The 19,708-nt window shown below is 38.3% G+C and overlaps 3 protein-coding genes across 3 annotated transcripts; 2 read left to right on the forward strand and 1 right to left on the reverse strand.

The window, feature by feature from the left end:
• Positions 1-2,759: 2,759 nt before the first annotated feature.
• On the reverse strand, positions 2,760-4,109 carry LOC147533576 (uncharacterized). The gene is made up of 4 exons (XM_086650046.1): positions 3,711-4,109; positions 3,413-3,628; positions 3,094-3,222; positions 2,760-3,005 (listed from the first exon to the last, which is right to left on the reverse strand). Exons 1-4 carry the CDS (start codon positions 4,107-4,109, stop codon positions 2,760-2,762), a joined length of 990 nt encoding a protein of 329 aa, XP_086506172.1.
• Positions 4,110-5,058: 949 nt separating this feature from the next.
• On the forward strand, positions 5,059-5,670 carry LOC147533577 (receptor-like protein 35). The gene has a single exon (XM_086650047.1). It carries the CDS (start codon positions 5,059-5,061, stop codon positions 5,668-5,670), a length of 612 nt encoding a protein of 203 aa, XP_086506173.1.
• A 12,758-nt stretch (positions 5,671-18,428) lies between these two features.
• LOC147533578 (uncharacterized) lies at positions 18,429-19,622 on the forward strand. Its single transcript, XM_086650048.1, has one exon. The coding sequence runs from the start codon at positions 18,429-18,431 to the stop codon at positions 19,620-19,622; it is 1,194 nt and encodes a 397-aa protein (XP_086506174.1).
• Positions 19,623-19,708: the final 86 nt, after the last annotated feature.

Here is a 19,708-nt window from a genome sequence, read left to right on the forward strand (position 1 = left end):
GATTTTAGTGGTGGAACTCAACCCTATTTATAATAATAATATAAGCCGAGAATTAGTAACCAATTTGTAAGCCGACTCCAAATTGAAACCGCCTACTGCCAAAATTTGGAAACATGGAAACCGCCTCTTATACCATTCCAAAACCGCCTATAGGCATCTTTCACAAACCGCCTCCAAGAAACTGCCTATACCCTCTCACAATATCCAATTGGATAACACAATCTCCGACAATTTATTTGATCCGTATATAATTCCGGGAGAAGAATTAGTTGTTTCGAATCATAAAATTTTTCCGAATCAATTATGTCCCACATCGCCGCTTTCTCTATCAAATCTCTTCCTACAAAATTTTCTTCAAACAATTAAGAAAAAGAGGATCAATTTCCCAATTCTTACAATGAAGCTGTACTCAATGGTCACAGATCACATACCAATTGAACAACTTCCATCTAGGTTTCACATATCAATTGAAGAAAACAAACAGTGGGCTCTAGGTCTCAACAAAAAAAGAAAAGGTTACAACACAGATAGAGGGAAAAAGTATAGAGTCGTAAAACGAGTCGAGGTTGAAGAAAAAGAACAAACTGACGGAAAAATTGTTTTATCCATTAAACAGTTGTGGAAAATTCAATATGAGCTTGAACAGCTAGATGAGAAAGCAAGTGGAGAGGTGTTTGAAGTGGAAAAACAGTATAGCGTGATCGGGCAGCTTGTAAGGAGCTGGATCATCAACTTCGTTCATGACTTTTGGTTTAATTCTTTTTTGAGCCATCTAGCAGTTGGCGATCTCTTGAACAAAGAAGAACAAAAGGTTTTCCATCACCTAGGTTCTTTAGATGTCGAAGATTTTAAAGATGTGAAATATACGTATTGCAACTTCCATCAGGTTCTTTACTTTAAAGACAAAAGCCTCACAAAGACACTCTTCTTCTCCGATGAAGAACATACTAAGAAAAGTGGTGCCGAAATCAAGTGGAAGGAGGATATTGACATAGCTAATGGAGTTAATTTTGAGAAAACTAGAAACAAGCTACCCTTTGTCGAAGAGAGGTTCTTTACATGGTTCAGTGATACTCAATATAACGGATTTGTGGCATTGCTTCATGATGAGGTTGCTGACATAATGACAGAGGAGTTATGGCCCAATCCTTTACAAAATATTAACAATGAAGCTGATGAAGATTTCAAGGATGATGAAGATATAAGTATTATGAATAGTTTGGTTTCACAATATCAAGCTATAACAACTAATCGTTTTATTCATGGCACCAGAATGACTAAGTCAAGTCTTGGAAATAAACGTGTAACAATTCCAACCTCTTGTTTTTTTTCATGGAACCATTTGGAAGCCGCCCATCACCTGCTCGATACACTATTCCTTCGAGGGGTTTATCCGACTATAGAAGAGGTAAATAAGACAATGATTCTGGCTACTTTATCTTTTGAAAACCGGGGCTCGACTTTACAATACAGGAGGCCACACATGAGCCTGTTCATTGACGCCTATATCATGTTCGATATTATGCTTCTTAGAAAAATTAAGGAGATAGAAATTTTGGCTACATCGCATATGGCACAACGACAAACTTCGACCACAACAATTAATTTGGATGAAATATTGGTTTGGAAACTAACTCAATTTCCAAGTATTGATCACGTTAGAGTATATAAACTACATGAAGATGAACTTGGAAAAGTAAATTTTGCGTGGCATATCTACACTACATGGTTCCATATCGATATCTTAGGTAGCGATGGTTATGCTTATACTTTGACTATTGATGAAGTATTTTGGAAATTTGTTACAATTACTCTTACTTCACACTTGCTCATAGTACTTCACACTTTCTTGAAGATTAAGTGGTTGAGCCTACCGTGGGAAGATGGCGAGATGAACATTATTTATTCACTAAGGTTAATTTTGCGAGAATCATTGGCATATGAGTTTGAGTACGAGGTTGGCGATTACTTGCACATTAGTATCCTTCCATTCCAGTGCAAACTTCGTTCGAAGTGGGAATTACGGATCGCCATGACAAAGTTCATCGTATGCGGGAGCATCAACTTGTTTTCTTCATCGAAATCGGTTCGGGACGAACCTTCTAGGGAACGGGGAGCTGATGCAGGCGCATAATGCGTGGGCCCACGTTCACGCGTGCCCACGACCTAGTCGACTACATTAGTGGTCCTAGTTAGTATAGGATTAGGAAGTTACCTTAATTTGGTATTTCTTTTATTTAGGAGTTTCTATGTTTTAGTTTCTTTAATATTTAGGAATCCTAGTTTAATTGAGTCTATCTAGGAAAGTCTATTATCCTATAAAAGGAGGTCTAGTCTATTTTGTTATTCATATTGAAGAGAAAAACCATTGAAGTTAATCAAGTTTTAGTTTATTTATCGTTTTCTTTACAGTTCTTCGTTTATTTTATTGTTCTTATTTTAATTCCGCTGCGTCTACATCAGACTGCCAAAATCAAAGTAACCTTACCTCCTCTGAAAAGAGTCTTGGCTTTCCAAGTAGACAATTTAATTGATACTCTCTCTGAAATGGGGCCCCATAGCTTTCTCGATCTATACCCATGGCCTAGCGGCAGACCAAGATAAGAAGTTGGAAGAAACCCTTTAATGCACCCAAACATGCCCGCTAGATCATCCAAGTCCTCGACCTCACCCACTTCAATCACTTGACTTTTAGAGAAGTTAATCTTCAACCCTGACGCTGCCTCATACCAAATTAAAATGTCCTTGAGTTTCAACATCTAAATACGGTCAGCTTTAAGGAAGAACAACGTATCGTCAGCAAATTGAAGATGGGAGACCATAGTACCCGCTTCTTTCACTTTAAAACCCTCTATCCAACCTTTATCCTCCCCTATAGAGACAAGAGAGCTCAGAACTTGAACTACTAATAAGAACAAGAGAGGGGAAATGGGATCCCCCTGGCGATCCCCTGGAGTTCTGAAAAATATATGTGGACGTCCCATTAACAAGAACAGAGAATGAGGCTGAAGACACGTAATTATAAATCCAGCACAACCACTTTCTTTTAAATCCCATCTTAACCATAACCGAGTACAAGAAGTCCCAACTCACCTTATCGTAAGCCTTCTCGAGATCTACCTTACCAAGAATACCCTTCGACCCACTCTTGACCCTCGAATCAAGCAGTTCATTAGCAATAAGAACTCCATCTAAGATTTGTCTTCCTTCGATAAAAGCTCCCTGATTAGAGGATATAAGAGACTCAAGACAAGGCTTGAGCCTATGAGCCAGACATTTAGAAAGGATATTGTAAGGGCCGCTAACCAAACTTATAGGCCGAAAATCGTTGGGAGTCTCTGAGGCACTCTTTTTAGAAATTAAGAGTACCATAAAGGTTTGGTTTAAACGTCAATCCAAACTCCCTCAATACCAGAAATCCGACATCATCTTCATAACGTCTTTTCCCACTATAGCAACATTTCACATAGAAGTTTATCGGAAAACCGTCCGGTCCCGGGGCCTTATCCTTAGCCAAACCTTTTATCGCTTCAAGAACCTCTTCCTCTGTGAACTTACCCTCCAAACTCGCCGCAACTGAATCGTCCAAACTAGGAAGAGTGACCTTCTGCCCCTGGCCTCCATAACACTGGTTCTTCGAGTAAAGAAGCAAAGTGAGAAGAAACCGTACCTTTTATGGTTTCCAGGTCCTTGATAACTCGATCACCTACTTTAAGAGCCGCAATTCCATTTGATCTTTTTTTGCAATTGATGACACTATGGAAGTACATTGAATTCCTATCACCTGCTTCCAACCACAAGACGCAAGACTTTTGGCGAAGGCTAATCTCTTCCTGGCTGAGCAGTTTCTCCAACTTGATTCTCCAACCCGCCCTGTTATGCATCTCTGTTTGGTTCAAGTTCCTCCCCTCCTTAGTCTTATCTAGCTCGTGAATCTGAGCTTGCAAGATATCCATTGCCTCTTTTTCACGCTTGTACTTCTCCCTCGACCACGGCTTTAGCTTGTCCTTGAGAGCATTCAGCTTAACCCATAATGGACTCATCAAATCCTTATCCTCCCACCAACCCTTAACTAAAGGAAAAAATTCCTCATCTAACAACCCAAGCATGTCATAAGGTAGACAAAGCAGCTTTGATTGATGTCAAGTCTAACTTGGAAAATATCCACTGATTGCTGCACCAAATGGGATGGTATTACTTGTGATCCCACCAATGGTCGTGTCGTTAGACTCGGACGTAGAGGTATTCTTTCTAGCGATGATGACGTGAACACCTTGAGAGGAATTGTCGGTACTATATCTCCGTCTCTTGGGAATCTTTCGTTTCTTCGTGTTCTTGATCTTAGCATCCTTGAGTTGAAGGGAGAAATACCACCTCAACTTGGAAAACTAACAAAATTTACTGAACTCCCACTCATCTACAATCACCTCTCCGGTTCAATCCCTACAACTTTCCAACATCTTTTCCAACTCAATAAGCTTTACCTATACAAGAATCGTCTATCCGGTCTAATTCCATCCTCCATTTTCAAATCTATGACATCCCAGCTTGATCTGAGCAATAATGAAATATCCGGAGTCATTCCATCTACTATTGGAAACTTAGGGTCATTAACATTTCTTAGTTTTACAGCAAACAAACTCTCAGGAAGAATCCCAAGCACAATTGGGAACCTCAAGAACCTGGCCTACCTAGACTTGTCCAAGAATCAGCTCAATGGATCCATTCCACGCTCTATTGGACGACTATACAAAGTAGCCCGGATCTTAATGAATCAGAATAGATTATCCGGCAATATTCCTTGTTCACTTTCCAAACTCGTTTCTCTCAAAGATTGCGTTTTATCTCATAACAAGCTAATCGGTAGCTTACCCACATCAATTGGAAAGCTCAAGAACCTTGAATGGTTGGATCTTCGTAATAACACGATAATCGGTAGTATACCGTCATCCATTGGAAAACTCCAAGAGCCTAACCTATTTGTTCTTATCAAACAATCATATTTCAGGTATAATACCTTCAAGTTTGGGCAATCTTGAGAAGCTTCTATATCTCAATATGGCAAGAAACAACCTATCAGGTCCACTTCCCCATCAGTTGGTCAAATTGGGAAGCTTACAAACCTTGGACTTGTCATTCAATCCACTAGGTCTAGTTAACTTCCCAAATTGGTTACCAGAATTAAATAATATTTACGACATCAATTTAGCTAACACGGGATTAACTGGTCAACTTCTGTCATGGTTAGCATCACCATTTACTCAGTTGGTAACACTGGATTTATTGAGTAATAGGCTAATCGGAAAACTACCAAAGTGGATATGCCAAATGTTTACTCTCAATTCCCTGAATTTGTCTAACAACGGTTTCCATTCGGATACCCCTGGCGACTTCAAGAGCTTAACTAATCTTGAGGACCTTGATCTTCATTCGAACAACTTCAGCGGAGGAATGGAAGCGATTTTCACAAAATCAGCTTCAACAGAGAATGGGTATTACAAGTCTATTGATCTCTCTAATAACTTGTTTGGTAGTCCTATATTTGAATACATTGGAAATCAGGAGGTTGTTGAGTCAGTGGTGAAATTAGTAATGCTAGAAACTTGGGAGCTTAAAAATAATGGCCTATCAGGGAAGATACCAGGTGAGCTCGGAAGCATTGCCAGTTGAAGGTCGCTCCTGTTATCAGGTAACAAGCTTACAGAAACCATATCTTCGAAGGTATTAAACTTGCCGAAACTTGAGGAATTTGATGTATCAATGAATCAACTGAGTGGTAAAATACCTGCTCGTAAAGCCAAAATCCCAGCATCTTCATTTAAGGGCAACAAAGGTGTTATAACTAAAAGTCGCGGAAGCTATCGAACCTATCCTAGAAATTGATCCGATTATGAAGATTAATCGAAAAACTATGCCAAAACTAAATATGCAAACAGAATTAACGAGGTTCGGTTTTAAAGCCTACGTCCTCGGGTGAACAAGAAATCTTTTTTTGAAGGATAGATGAAGACGACTCACACAACCCGCAAGTTCGTCCCAAGATGGTACCGTATAGAATTTAACCTTCTATACCAGATCTTCGACAACCGAGAAATTAAACACCACTCAAAACTATGAACAAAATCTCTCTCACTTGCTCACTCTCTCCAGCTCTCACTCTATGAGTAATTGCTCTTGAGTTGTTTTGTGTTGGTGTTGATGTGTGTTACAAAGACTCAAGACCCCTATTTATATTATAATATAAGCCGGTGGGATCCTCCAATTTTGGAAACCAATTCCAATTTAGAATTCGAAACCGCCACAATTAGTTTAAAACCGCCTCAATTTGATGCTAAAAAACCGCCTACCAATTGGTTTCAAAACCTCCTATGAGCAGATTACAAACCGCTTCTTACAATTCTCCACCTCGTACACAATTTGATATACTTTAAATTTTGGACGAACACCAGGATACTCCTTGTAATGTATATCTGCTTCTTGTAACTTCATCTGACTGCGCCATATGACCATGGCTGCCTACGTACCCTTTTACAAGATCAAGTCTATTGTAGTTCTACCAACCCTTCACATAAAGTTTATCCTGTCGCCATTACGCCCTTTCGGGCAACTTAACACGAGCCGATTTGTAGCAATTCCAGGCAATGTTGAAACTTGCTACATGTCACCACATTAGTCAACATGTCCGCGGGATTCTCATTTGTGTGTACCTTCATGAGAGAAACATCACCTTCCTCTATGACATCTCGTACAAAGTGATACCTGACATCGATATGCTTAGTACGAGCATGATGTACCTGATTCTTTGCCAAGTGGATCGCACTTTGACTATCACACCATACATCTACACGCTCCTGCTTAATCCCTAGATCATCCAGAAGACCCCACAACCACAATGCTTCCTTCACACCCTCGGCCATAGCCATATACTCGGACTCCGTAGTAGATAACGCAACTGTAGATTGTAACATCGATCGCCAACTAACTGGAGCACCATGTATCCTAAATACATAACCTTTAGTAGATCGTCTCCTATCTAGATCGCCAGCATAATCCGAATCAACATAACCGCTTACCTGACATGTGTCTCCACCAAAGCACAAACCCGTATCAATGGTACCATTCAAGTACCTCAACACCCACTTCACAGCTTCCAAATATGTCTTCCCCGGGTTTGCCATAAACCTACTAACCACACTGACCGCCTGTGAAATATCCGGACGAGTATACACCATAACGTACATCAAACTGCCAACTGCACTAGCATACGGTAAACGATCCATATGATCCTTCTCCACCGTAGTAGTGGGAGATTGTTTTCCCGAGAGCCTGAAGTGTGGTGCCGAAGGTGTTGACACCGCCTTCGCATTCTGCATCCCGAATCGAGAAACTACTCGTTCGATGTAACCTTTTTGACTCAAGTACAATTTCTTACTTGACCGCTCTCTCTTTATCTCCATTCCCAGTATCTTCTTTGCAGCGCCCATGTCTTTCATCTCAAATTCTTGACTGAGTTGAGATTTCAACTTATCTATCTCCACTATGCTTTGAGAAGTAATAAGCATGTCATCCACATACAAAAGGAGATAAATAAAGTCACCTTCGCGAAGCTTCTTGATGTATACACAACAATCATAGTCACTTCTGCGAAAACCATGCTTTAGCATGAAAAAATCAAATCGTTTGTACCAATGGCGAGGGGATTGTTTCAATCTGTAAAAAGATTTCCTCAAACAACATACTTGATTTTCTTTGCCCTCAACCTTGTATCCCTCAGGTTGAGCCATATAAATTTCTTCTTTTAAATCTCCGTGCAAGAAGGCAGTTTTAACATCGAGTTGTTCCAGCTCAAGATCACTATGAGCAACAATACTCAATAGCACCCATATAGAAGTATGTTTCACGACCGGTGAGAAAATCTCATTGTAATCGATCCCTTCTTTCTGTGCATAACCCTTAGCCACTAGTCTTGCCTTATACCTTGTATCCTTGATCTCGGAAGAATCTTCTTTCTTCTTGTACACCCATTTACAACCAATAACAGACTTACCTTTGGGCAATGGGAAAACCTCCCATGTCTTGTTCTTGTGAAGAGATTTCATCTCTTCTTGCATAGCAACCAACCAACTCTCTCTTTCCTCCGCGGTAATAGCTTGTTTGAAGGTGATCGGCTCGTCGTCTTCCACCGAGAGTGCATATTCAACCAGATTTGTCTACCCGTAATGCCTAAGAGGTTTGTCCGACCCTGACCTCTATACCGGCTTATATAACCGTTTCGACCTAGTGTGTACCGAAACATCCTGTTGTTGTTGTTGTAAAACTTGTGTACCTTCCCCTTGAACCTCCTCATGATCGGGTTCATCAATTTTCTCATCCTGAGTATTATCCTGATGCTCCACCTGATCATGATTCCTAGAAACCCGTTGGTCTTCCGCTTCTACTTCCACTACTTGAGCTTTAGTAGACCCAACATCACCACAACTAGGCACCGTAGCTTTCGCCATTAACTACAATAGATGACTCATCAAACACCACATCTCAGCTGATTACAAACTTCTTGTCTTCCGTACACCATAGCCGATAACCCTTGACTCCAGTAGCATATCCTGAGAAAATTGCCTTCTTTGCTCTATTGTCAAGTTTGTTACCCTTAACATGGTAATAGGCCGTACAACCGAAAACCCTAAGTCTCCCGTAATCTGCATGTTCACCTGACCACACCTCGTAAGGTATGCCGCCATCTAAAGGAGAATGTGGAGACCTGTTTACAATATAACAAGCTGTAGCAACAGATTATGCCCACCATTCTATGTCTAATTCCGAATTGGAGCGCATACACCTAGCCTTCTGAAGTAGTGTACGGTTCAATCTCTCTGCGACTCCATTCTGCTGAGGTGTGTTTACTACTGTCCAGTGCCTCACAATGCCTTCCTGATTACAAAACTCCTTGAATGCCCCATCCGTGTACTCGGTCCCATTATCCGATCTTAACGTCTTCAGCTTTCGACCAGTTTTGTTCTCAACCATTGCTTTCCACACCAGGAACGTGTTGAATACCTCATTTTTATGCTTCAGAAAATAAAGTCAGACAAATCTCGAATGATCATCAACGAATGTAACAAAATACCTGGAACCACCCTTGGAAGGTAACTTTGCCGGTCCCCAGACATCGGTATGTACGTAGTCTAATACCTCTTTGCTCTTGTGCTTGCTTGAAGAGAACGTTACCCTGTGTGCCTTCCCGAACACACAATGCTCACAAAACTCCATGCAAGGCTTCTTCATGTCCTTTAACAAGCCTTTCCCGCACATCAAAGATAAGCCATTTTCTAACATATGCCCAAGGCGCATATGCCAAAGTCTCGTACTAGCCGTTGGATCCCTTCCACTGATTCCTACTGCTACATCTCCCGTAATTGTTGTCCCTAAAAGTTTGTATAAATTACCGTAATGAGTACCTCTCATCACCACCAAAGAACCCTTAACGACTTTTATGGAGCCATTCTCTATAATTATCTTACAGCCGTTCCGCTCCAACACACCAAGGGAAATTAGATTTTTCCGCAAATTGGGTATGTGTCTTATGTCCGTCAATGTTCTCACCACTCCATCGTGCATCTTGATCCGTATTGTTTCGAGTCCCACAGTTTTACATATACTATCATCACCCAGTATAACTGTACCACCATCTATACTTCTATAGGTAGTAAACCGCTCCTATTTGGACACATATGGTGTGACGCCCCTGAATCAAGCATCCACTTATCGGAGATCTTCTCAGACACCTCTGTTACCGAGAAACATTCGTCTGAGTCTTCTGACACATATCCCGCCTCTTGCATCTCTTGTTTCCCCTTGTAGCCTTCGTTCTTTTGCTTCAACTTTCTCTTTGGACAAGCCGCTTTAAAGTGGCCAAGCTCACCACAACTAAAGCACGTTTTCTTAAAAGAGCCTCTAGATTTGGATCTAGATTTCCCGCCCTTTCCCTTTCTTCTTTCATTACTCTTCCGCCTCGTTGCAAACAATCCTTGTGCTTGTTCCTTGTCTATTCCACCCGACGCCATACTGCTAGTAGCAACCTTACGAAAGTCATCCGCTAATAGCGAATTTCTCGTTTCTTCCATGCTTAGACTATCACCAACAAGCATCAAAGTTTGAACAAGGTTCTCATAGGATTTAGGCAATGAAAGTAACAATATGAGGGCTTGGTCCTCATCCTCAACCTTAACATCAATATCCTACAAATCTGAGATAATCCTGTCAAACCTATTCACATATTCCTGAATAGAAGAACCCTCTTCCATTCTACATGTGAATAATTTGGATTTTAAGTAGACCCGATTCGTTAAAGGTTTCGTAATGAAGTTGTTTTCTAGCTTTAACCACACACTCGCTGTCGTTACTTCTCCGTCTACTAGGAACGCTACGTCCCTCTCAAGACACAACATAATGGTGGCCCGTGCTTCGAGATCTAACTCCTCCCAATCCTTATCTGACATATCTCCTGGTTTCTTTCCCATCAACGTCTTGTGTAATTTCTGCGAGATTAGCAGATTCTTCATCTGCATTCGCCAATAAGAAAAATCGTTTTTCCCATTGAACTTCTCTATCTCATATTTCCCTGATTTGACCGTACCACTTTTCGATCCCATCTTCTTCTTCGTTCAATCTCAACAAGGCTCTGATACCAATTGTTATAACTAAAAGTCGCGGAAGCTATCGAACCTATCCTAGAAATTGATCCGATTATGAAGATTAATCGAAACTATGCCAAAACTAAATATGCAAACAGAATTAACGAGGTTCGGCTTTAAAGCCTACGTCCTCGGGCGAAAAAGAAATCTTTATTGAAGGATAGATGAAGACGACTCACACAACCCGCAAGTTCGTCCCAAGATGGTACCGTATAGAATTTAACCTTCTATACTAGATCTTCGACGACCGAGAAATTAAACACCGCTCAAAACTATGAACAAAATCTCTCTCACTTGCTCACTCTCTCTAGCTCTCACTCTATGAGTAATTGCTCTTGAGTTGTTTTGTGTTGTTGTCGATGTGTGTTACAAAGACTCAAGACCCCTATTTATATTATAATATGAGCCGGTGGGATCCTCCAATTTTGGAAATCAATTCCAATTTAGAATTGGAAACCGCCACAATCAGTTTAAAATCGCCTCAATTTGATGCTAAAAAACCGCCTACCAATTGGTTTCAAAACGGCCTATGAGCAGATTACAAACCGCCTCTTACAAAATGCCTGTGTGGTGATCCACTTCCTCCTTGTAAGACCACCTAAGCTAGCTTATGTACCTTGGATCGGTAGTTTCTATGTTCGAAATTAGCAGTTTATGAATAAAACAATTTCAATTAACAATAAGCTGATAACTTCTTAATGTCTACATTGAATTATACTCCTAGTTACGGTGTCAAAATATAAGCGAAATCATAGTGGACCGAAACGATTAGTTATTTAACCAAGCCAACAAATGGTTCTCGATGGATTAAGCAATTTGGCTTTATTGTCTAACCTCGTCGGCCTATTCACAAAACCAAGTGACCTATAGGTGCCCACCCTTAAACTTCCAATATTTTAATTCAGACCAAATGAAGTGTGCACTTTATGACTAACATTTTTATTAGAATGCACCCACCCACTTCCGCTAACCGAGTGGACTCCGTCCATGAAGATATTCATTGTATAGTTTAGTTTAGATATGTTATATGGCATGTGGCTGCCCATAAGGATATTAGAGATCAATGTTGCTATGGGACTTTAGTAGTGTGGCCCATGCAAGGTTCCCTAAAGCTTCTTAAGGATAAGATGGGAGAAAACATGAGGTGGTGTTGTTGGGTGAGTCACTAGGATGACAAGCATGAGGTGCCTACATCATGTAGGACTTACCATCTTTATGCTCCACGTTGCCAACATCTCTTGCTATAAATACACCATTCCTCTCATTGATTTTGGGATGTAAGTTGAGTTGAGAATAATATACTCATACATTTATAATATAACTAAGTTTGGTTAATTAAGTGTTCCTTTTACTATTTAAATTCTCTCTCTCTTGGGTACAATTACAATAAGATATTGTATTTTGAAACCCTAAATCACTTTTCTATCCCTATAAATAGCCACGTATGGAGGTACTTTAGATCTAGGGTGCTTCTATCAGCACGAGGTCAAAGGACTGTAAGCGGGCGGCCATGTAAGCACCTGGCCAAACGACTGTAAGCACCCGGTCAACTAAGCTGGGTGAAGTTCACCTCCAATTTCTTTTATCTTCTTATTCCAAAATAAAATTCCATTTTGTTAAAAAAAACTCTCGGTAAGGGTGCACTACTACCGACAATCACCGGCAACGATCGATTAAAAAATCTTCCAATGACGACGATTCGATATGAAAAATTGAGATCCAATTTTGAATTTTTCGAATGGAACTTCAGGCATCATAACATATTTCCCTTTCGCATTAATTGTATCAATCGATTCAAAAATATTCATTTGTTCTCATTTCGATAAAGCTTATGTATTTGACTTGTTTATGTCGATTCCACCGAGTTAATGACTCATTCCGCGATCAAGATGATGGGGTAGTATTTGGAGATACTAATAACGAATGATAAACGAAACGGAATGAATGAAAAGGAATACAATGTTGAGAGATAAGAGATAAAAATGTGTCGGGTTTATCATCGAGGACAGCGGTAGCGAGAAATCTTCTAGCAGCAGAAATTTGGTGGAAGGATTTGAAGTTGTCGGATGCTTACAGATTTTCTGGCGCCTATAGAAAATATAGTAGGGTCGGTGCTTATAGAGCCGCCTGCTTACAGCCATTTTCCCCGGTGCCTTTAGAAGCGCCCTTAGAATTAATATCAATATAGAGAGAATTAATCTATCAACTATCTCTATCTTCTCTCTTGTACTGGCGATTGGTAAGGGGAGCTGGAGATTGTTGTTGGGGAGCTGTATTACAAAATCAATTTTTTGTACTACAGCTCCCTATACTAATTTGGTATTAGGAGCTATTTTTTTGGATCTGAAACTAAATAATGAAATATAAATGGATTAGAAAAAACTATATAATTCAAAATTTTAAAAATTTTGATAGTAATTTTTCTTTTCTATTCCTCCTTAAACCCTAAATATTTCAATAACAATATATCTCTCTTTCTTCTCCACAATCAAGTTATACAAGAACCATTACTGATAAGCAACTAGTCCACTCTCTTCTCTATTGGATACTAACGTTTATTATGTCTCACGATATCTATGATGTTGCTTCTTTAAGGGAGGAAGAACATATTTTTCAATTGAACCAACAACCACCAACTCAATCAAACAATGTTATTATAGATGAAGATCTATCTCAAGATATAAGAAACTTCCAAGACAAATATTTTCGGTTAAATTTTATTTTTCTTTCTTCCTTCAATTTTAAAAAATTGCCCAAAAAGAGGCTGAACCGTTCGGTTCGTTCAGATATTTTCCTGGGGAAATTTTTGAAACATTTCCCCCCAGCTAAGGGAAATTAGGCAAACAAAGGTGAAAACAGTAAGTTTTCCCTAGGGAACCACATATTCATGATATTTTCTTTAACAAATTTCCCCCCAGTTGAGGGAAATTAGACAAAAAAGGTGAAAACAGCCTAGGGACCACATATCCATGATTTCGTCATTGTAATAACAGAACCTCAAAAAATGAAAAAAAAAAAACTAGGTACATTACTAAAGTTTCTTCCCATTTCTGAAATTTGGTGAATAGTATGATTATATTAGAGATATAACATATCAATTCTCTTTACAAAATAGTCACAAAGAGATTCATCAAATTATACTATTGCCAATTTTACTCATAATCTTTATCCCCATCGCTTGAATCGCCGCCATCGATTGAATCACCCTCATCTTTTTCGTCTGAGACTTGATTTCCCTTTTCAGCAGAATCTTAATATATGCTTTCGAGGGTGTCTTGCATTTTCTTCCTCGATTTCGGACTTATCGGTTTGTTTGTGTCTTCGCCACCACAAGCTTTCCTATTATCTAAAAGTTTACCAATTCGCTTGTTCTGCAAACAAACATAAAAATTCTAAGTACATAACATGTTGTAGTAGTCTACATTTGTTTACAGTAGTTGATAAAAGATTTAGCTTACCAAACGCCTAAGTACCAGAGTCAAATCAAAGAACATATTGCAATAACAAGTTTTGAAGCTAGCACAACAATCTTAAGTATAACAAAAACGGGAAAACAAATAAGCAACTTATGACAAATTCTCAGCAAAACCCTAGATGTAAAACTCACTAAAACCCTAGATATAAAACTTAGAAAAACCCTAGAAATTAAAAGGGGAAGAAAAACTCACAAGATTTTAGTTTATGTCTTCTTCATTAGAGAAAATACTTGGGTAGAGTTAGCCAGAATTTTGTACTTGATGACCGGAAAAGATTGAAGAGAAGTCGGACAGAGATTAGGGGAGACGATTTGAAGAGAGATCGAGTGGAAGTAGAAGGCATCGTTTTTTTTTCTTTTCTTTAATTTTGATATATTTCCATGTATTACACTTGAGTCCCTTAAATTGTGAATCTTAGAAGGTCTTTAAAATAATAACTCAAAACTTGCATCTCCCTTTACTAATCTTGGCAGCTCCCCAACCATAATAGTTCCCCAACAACAATCCTTAGCTCCCCTTACCATTCGCCCTTGTACTCGGTCTCTCTCTCTCTCTCTCTCTCTCTCTCTCTCTCTCTCTCGGTCTCTCTCTATCTCACGGTCTTACTTACTCTCTCTCTCTCTCTCTCTCTATTTTGTTCATCAAGAGGTGCATCCCTTTTTACAAAAACGTAAATCCATTTTCTCCCTTATTGATATCGAAGTTGACCTTGCTAAATGGAAATCTAATTTCAATAGGCTGATCGAGTAAGAAAAGGTTTTCAATAAAAATGAAACCGCAAAAACTATCGAGTAAAGGAAATATTTGGTGTCAAAGTGAAGTTTTGCATCACTGGTTTCCTCATTATAAATTTCCATATAAGAAACACGAATCAAAAACTCCCGATTTGTCATCTAAGAATTCGAAATACTATCAAGTTAAAGACCAAATCTTGAAAATTTTAACATCATTTAAGTTGAGGTTTTCATGAAAGGAAAAACATTATAAATTTTCTGAACCATTCATGGTGTAGAGTTTTCCAGTGCTAGTCTGCCCATATAGAAATGCAATTCCTACAAATGCTCCAACACAGTGAAGAAGATGATTAGTGAAACATTATGGTCATATTGTTTTGCTTTTATTTCAAATTCAACACAAATGTTTGACAATTACCGTAGAGTTTCAGAGCAACCAATAGAAACCCTAATTTATATTCCTTGAGTGTAGAAAGAAGAAAGAAAAAAAAAAAAAACAAATTAAAAAAAGAGTTATTTTCCAAATATCCCTAAGCTTTGTGACCAGCTTCCTGCCTAGCTCCCTATTTTATTAAAAATACACAGATGGCCCCCTTTTTCAGTTACCGTTATAACTCCATTAACTAGTCATCACCTCTCTCTCCATCCCATCGCCTCTCTCTCCTTCATCTCACCTCCTCTCTCTAGATCTGTGTAGAGAGAGAGAGGAGAGAAGAAAAAAATAGAGAGAGGAGAGAGGAAAATTTATTTTTATTTTTTTCTTCAAACCAATGATCAATATCTTACTCCTTAGGATTTGAACAAATCCTAAATCACGAAAGGCTGGAGAAGTTCAACGCACTAAATTGCTTCACAAGATTATTAATCTTCTTTTCTTTAAACTAATAATCAATATCTTTCATATCTTCCAATATCTTGGACTCATCTGGATCGCCTCTTCAAACCAATAATCAATATCTTTCATATCTTCCAATATGTTGGACTCATCTGGATCGTCTATATTCATCTCGATCCGTCTCATATCTCAATACATTGACCATACTCATCTAACTGAATAAAACAGCTAAAATTCACTTATAATTACAAAGTGTAGTTTCCTATAAATCCTAATTAATCTTGAAAACTAGATATATATGTGAGAGTACTAATAATGTCAGTTTTAGTTTCTTCAATAATTGGATTAACATAACATTTCATAGGAATTTCCATGTATGAAATAGTATCATTAATTTCATCCACAACTAAAGACGTATTAGAATTAGATAGCAGAACCTGTTATAAGACTATTTGTGTTTTTTATCTATTAAGGGGCTGGTTGTGAGCAATTTCCTCAACACGTTCTATGTTACCGTATATGTGAGAGTACTAACAATGTCAATTTTAGTTTCTTCAAGAATTGGATTAACATAACATTTCATAGGAATTTCCATGTATGAAATAGTATCATTAATTTCATCCACAACTAAAGACGTATCAGAATTAGATAGCAGAACCTATTATAAGACTATTTGTGTTTTGTATCTATTAACGGGCTGGTTGTGGGCAATTTCCTCAACACGTTCTATGTTACTGTATTCATTAACAGCTTGATTGAGAGCGAAAACATGTTCTTTGTTGACGTATCTACTAACAACTTGGTTGTGGGCGAATTCCTTAGCATGTTCCTTGTTAATAGTTGACTGCCTAAGGTTTGCATTGACATTCAGATGGTTGTTAAACCTTTCCACAAGTTGGTATAATCGATGATGCATTTTGTCTATTGCTAACCATACAACATGAATCCCTTTGATCACCATCAATTGTTGTGTCTCTAGCCTCGCTTTTTACCATTAAGCCAGGAGAACCCTCGCTCTTGATGCCAACAGATGCAGTGCAGAACTCCTTAAAGAATTAGATCTTCGTCTAAGACTTATAGAACCGAAACTCATAAGATTAAACTAAATACTAAAAATTTATTGATAAACTTAACCAAAGTGAATGAATTAACAACTAGTGGATCCCTTTATATAGCATTAGGTGTTCCTAAACTTAATCAAATTCAAAATAACAACTTTAAAAAAAAAATGCTAGAATCCTAAAATTATAAAACTACTATAAATATTGATTCTCTACTCAGCCCAAAATATGAAACTACTAAACTAACTAAATTATTAGATATCTAAGATTCTTGAATTATTTTCCGAAAACCTCCCAGCATCATTTCACAAGATGCAAATAAGAGATTAGTTACTTCTATACCAAGAATGTTTAATTGGTTATAGTTAGAGTTCAGTGTTAGCTCCTATTCAACTTCAATTCACCATAGAATTCATGTTAAGTTTTACTATTTCGGATTTCAAAGAAAATTTGTCCAAAACTCCCTACAAAATTTGAATTTAGATTATGATCCGTCAATTTTTTTTAGTCTTCAGGCCCCTGAGTACTTTTTAATTTGCAACACCTTGCGACAACTTTGCAACGCCTTACGACAGTTTTGCAACGCCTTGCAACAACTTTACAACAGCTTGCAACAAAATATTGGGTTTTAATTAAACAAAATACAAATATTTGAGTTTTAACAAAAGAAAAAATCAAATTTTGAATTTTGAACAAAATAAAATATAACTTGTCTTTTTAACTAAAGAGAATTAAAATTGGACCTTCATCCCAATTTCTTGAAACGATTAATACATACACCTACGTGAATTAGTGGGCCTAATTCAAAATAAACCTTACAAACATCTAAAGCTAACATCAATTCTTATATAACCGAAAAGAACAGAGATCTGCCATGTGATGAGGCGGTTCTTGTGCACAGTTGCGAAGCCAGGAATTTTTCGAAGTGGGGGCACATTTAAGTCAAAAGAAATAACAATTTCATATGCTATAATAAAATGACTTTTATTGTTTTATAACACATTACCTGTTTACATATTTATAGTTGTCCTCGACGAGTTTTCAGCTTCTGATATCGTTGCATAATAACTTCGTTACTAATAGTATCAAATACATCCTTCTCAAGAGTGAATTATCGTCGATTCCAATATACTTCTTATCAACAAATATTGCACCAAAAGGAATTATCGATAGGATTGAAAAAGAATAACAGAACTTCTGGTGGGGGCACGACACGGAAAAATCCAAGATGCACTATGTAAATTGGAGGAAGTTGCAAGCAAGTCAAAAGGCAGGAGGATTAGGTATTCGAGATATGGGTACAGTTAATAAATCGATGGTAGGAAAGTTGGTTTGGAGGTTTATTTCAGAACCAGAGGCGTTATGGGTTCGTTTATTGAGAGTCAAATATCTAAAAAGTGAAAACTTCTGGAAACATGTGCCAAAGGCCTCAGGTACATCTACTTGGAGAAGTATGATGGAGATGAGATGCTTTATTGAAGAGGGAATGTGCTACTCGGTCGGGAATGGTCAAACTATCAAAATTTGGGATGATCCATGGGTACCAAACATTCGAGGGTTTAGACTAGGAAAGAAGGATAATGGAACAAATGTAAACAATTTATTTCTTGTTCGTGATTTATTTGACATTGATGGAAGGTGGAATTCAGTGCTTATACAAACAACTTTTTGACTCTTTATCGGCAGCAGCTATTCTACAGATCCCGATTATGAGTAACAACATTGAAGACAAGCTTATTTGGGTGTTCACAGAAAAAGGTGATTTTATCTCAAAGTCTCTATACAATTCGATGAAACAGAGGGAACCGTCTTCTTCAAATCAAATGGAATTGCCGCAAGGGCTGAACTGGAGAAGAGTATGGACGAGAGTGACTCTTGCTCCACGGGTGCAAATGTTGCGAATCTTGCAAGATGCGTTACCAACTAAAAAACGTGCATTAAGATTCAACACACAAGTATCTAAGCTATGCTCGGTGTGCAACAATGAAGAGGAAGATGTTGATCACATATTTCGGAAATGTAAAACTGCTAGGGAGACATGGTTAACTCATCCATTGAAATTACGACTAGAGGGAGATGATGACTTCACAACTATCCTTTGTAAGTGGATCGAAGGAGATGAAGAAGAAGAGGTTATTGCGTTAAGAATTTATATCGCTTGGTTCATGTGGAAAGCCCGTAACAGGTGTGTCCCTGAGGGAGTTACTCCTTGTAGTTATTCTATTGCCCAAGAAGCAAAGAGAATGTATGAAGACTTTTCTATTTCTGGATCAACATCAGAGATAAAGGTTGAAGAAGAACATTACCCACTTCCATCGATTTGGTTACCGCCCTCCCAAGAGAACTTAATGATTAATTGTGATGCTGCTTACAAGGATGGGAAGGCGGCGTTAGCTGCTGTGTGCAGAAATGCCAATGGTGAATTCGTGTTGGCATTAACTCAAAAGATAGGTGCATCTTCAGCAATGGAGGCGGAAGCTAAAGCGACACGATTAGCTGTTCAAATTGCTAGAGATCTTCATCATTATGGAAGTACGATAGAAGGAGATGCCTTGACGGTGATAAATGCGTGTCTTGCGAAAGAAGATAGTGGTCCATGGAAGATTAGACCGGTTGTGATGGATATTAAGAGGGAGAGTGCTAATATTCAAAATTGTTGTTTCTCTCATTGTGTTCGTGATGCGAACCAAACAGCGCATCTGTTAGCACATTATGTGTCTAATTTGGAATTAGAAACAACTGAGGAGATACTACAACCTCCAAGTTGTATTGTAAGGCAATTAGCCATTGATAAGGCAAACTTCTCTAAAGAGAGGGAATGCTAATAAAGAAAGGCTAAGACCTATTTCACAAAAAAAAAAAAAAGTAAAATATCATTCATTCATTCGTCTCCCGTTCGATTTCGTAATCT

This window comes from Eschscholzia californica, unplaced genomic scaffold, assembly GCF_041429995.1.
Source record: "Eschscholzia californica isolate CP2 unplaced genomic scaffold, dmEscCali1.0.p SCAF_6, whole genome shotgun sequence".
NCBI classification, from domain to species: domain Eukaryota; kingdom Viridiplantae; phylum Streptophyta; class Magnoliopsida; order Ranunculales; family Papaveraceae; genus Eschscholzia; species Eschscholzia californica.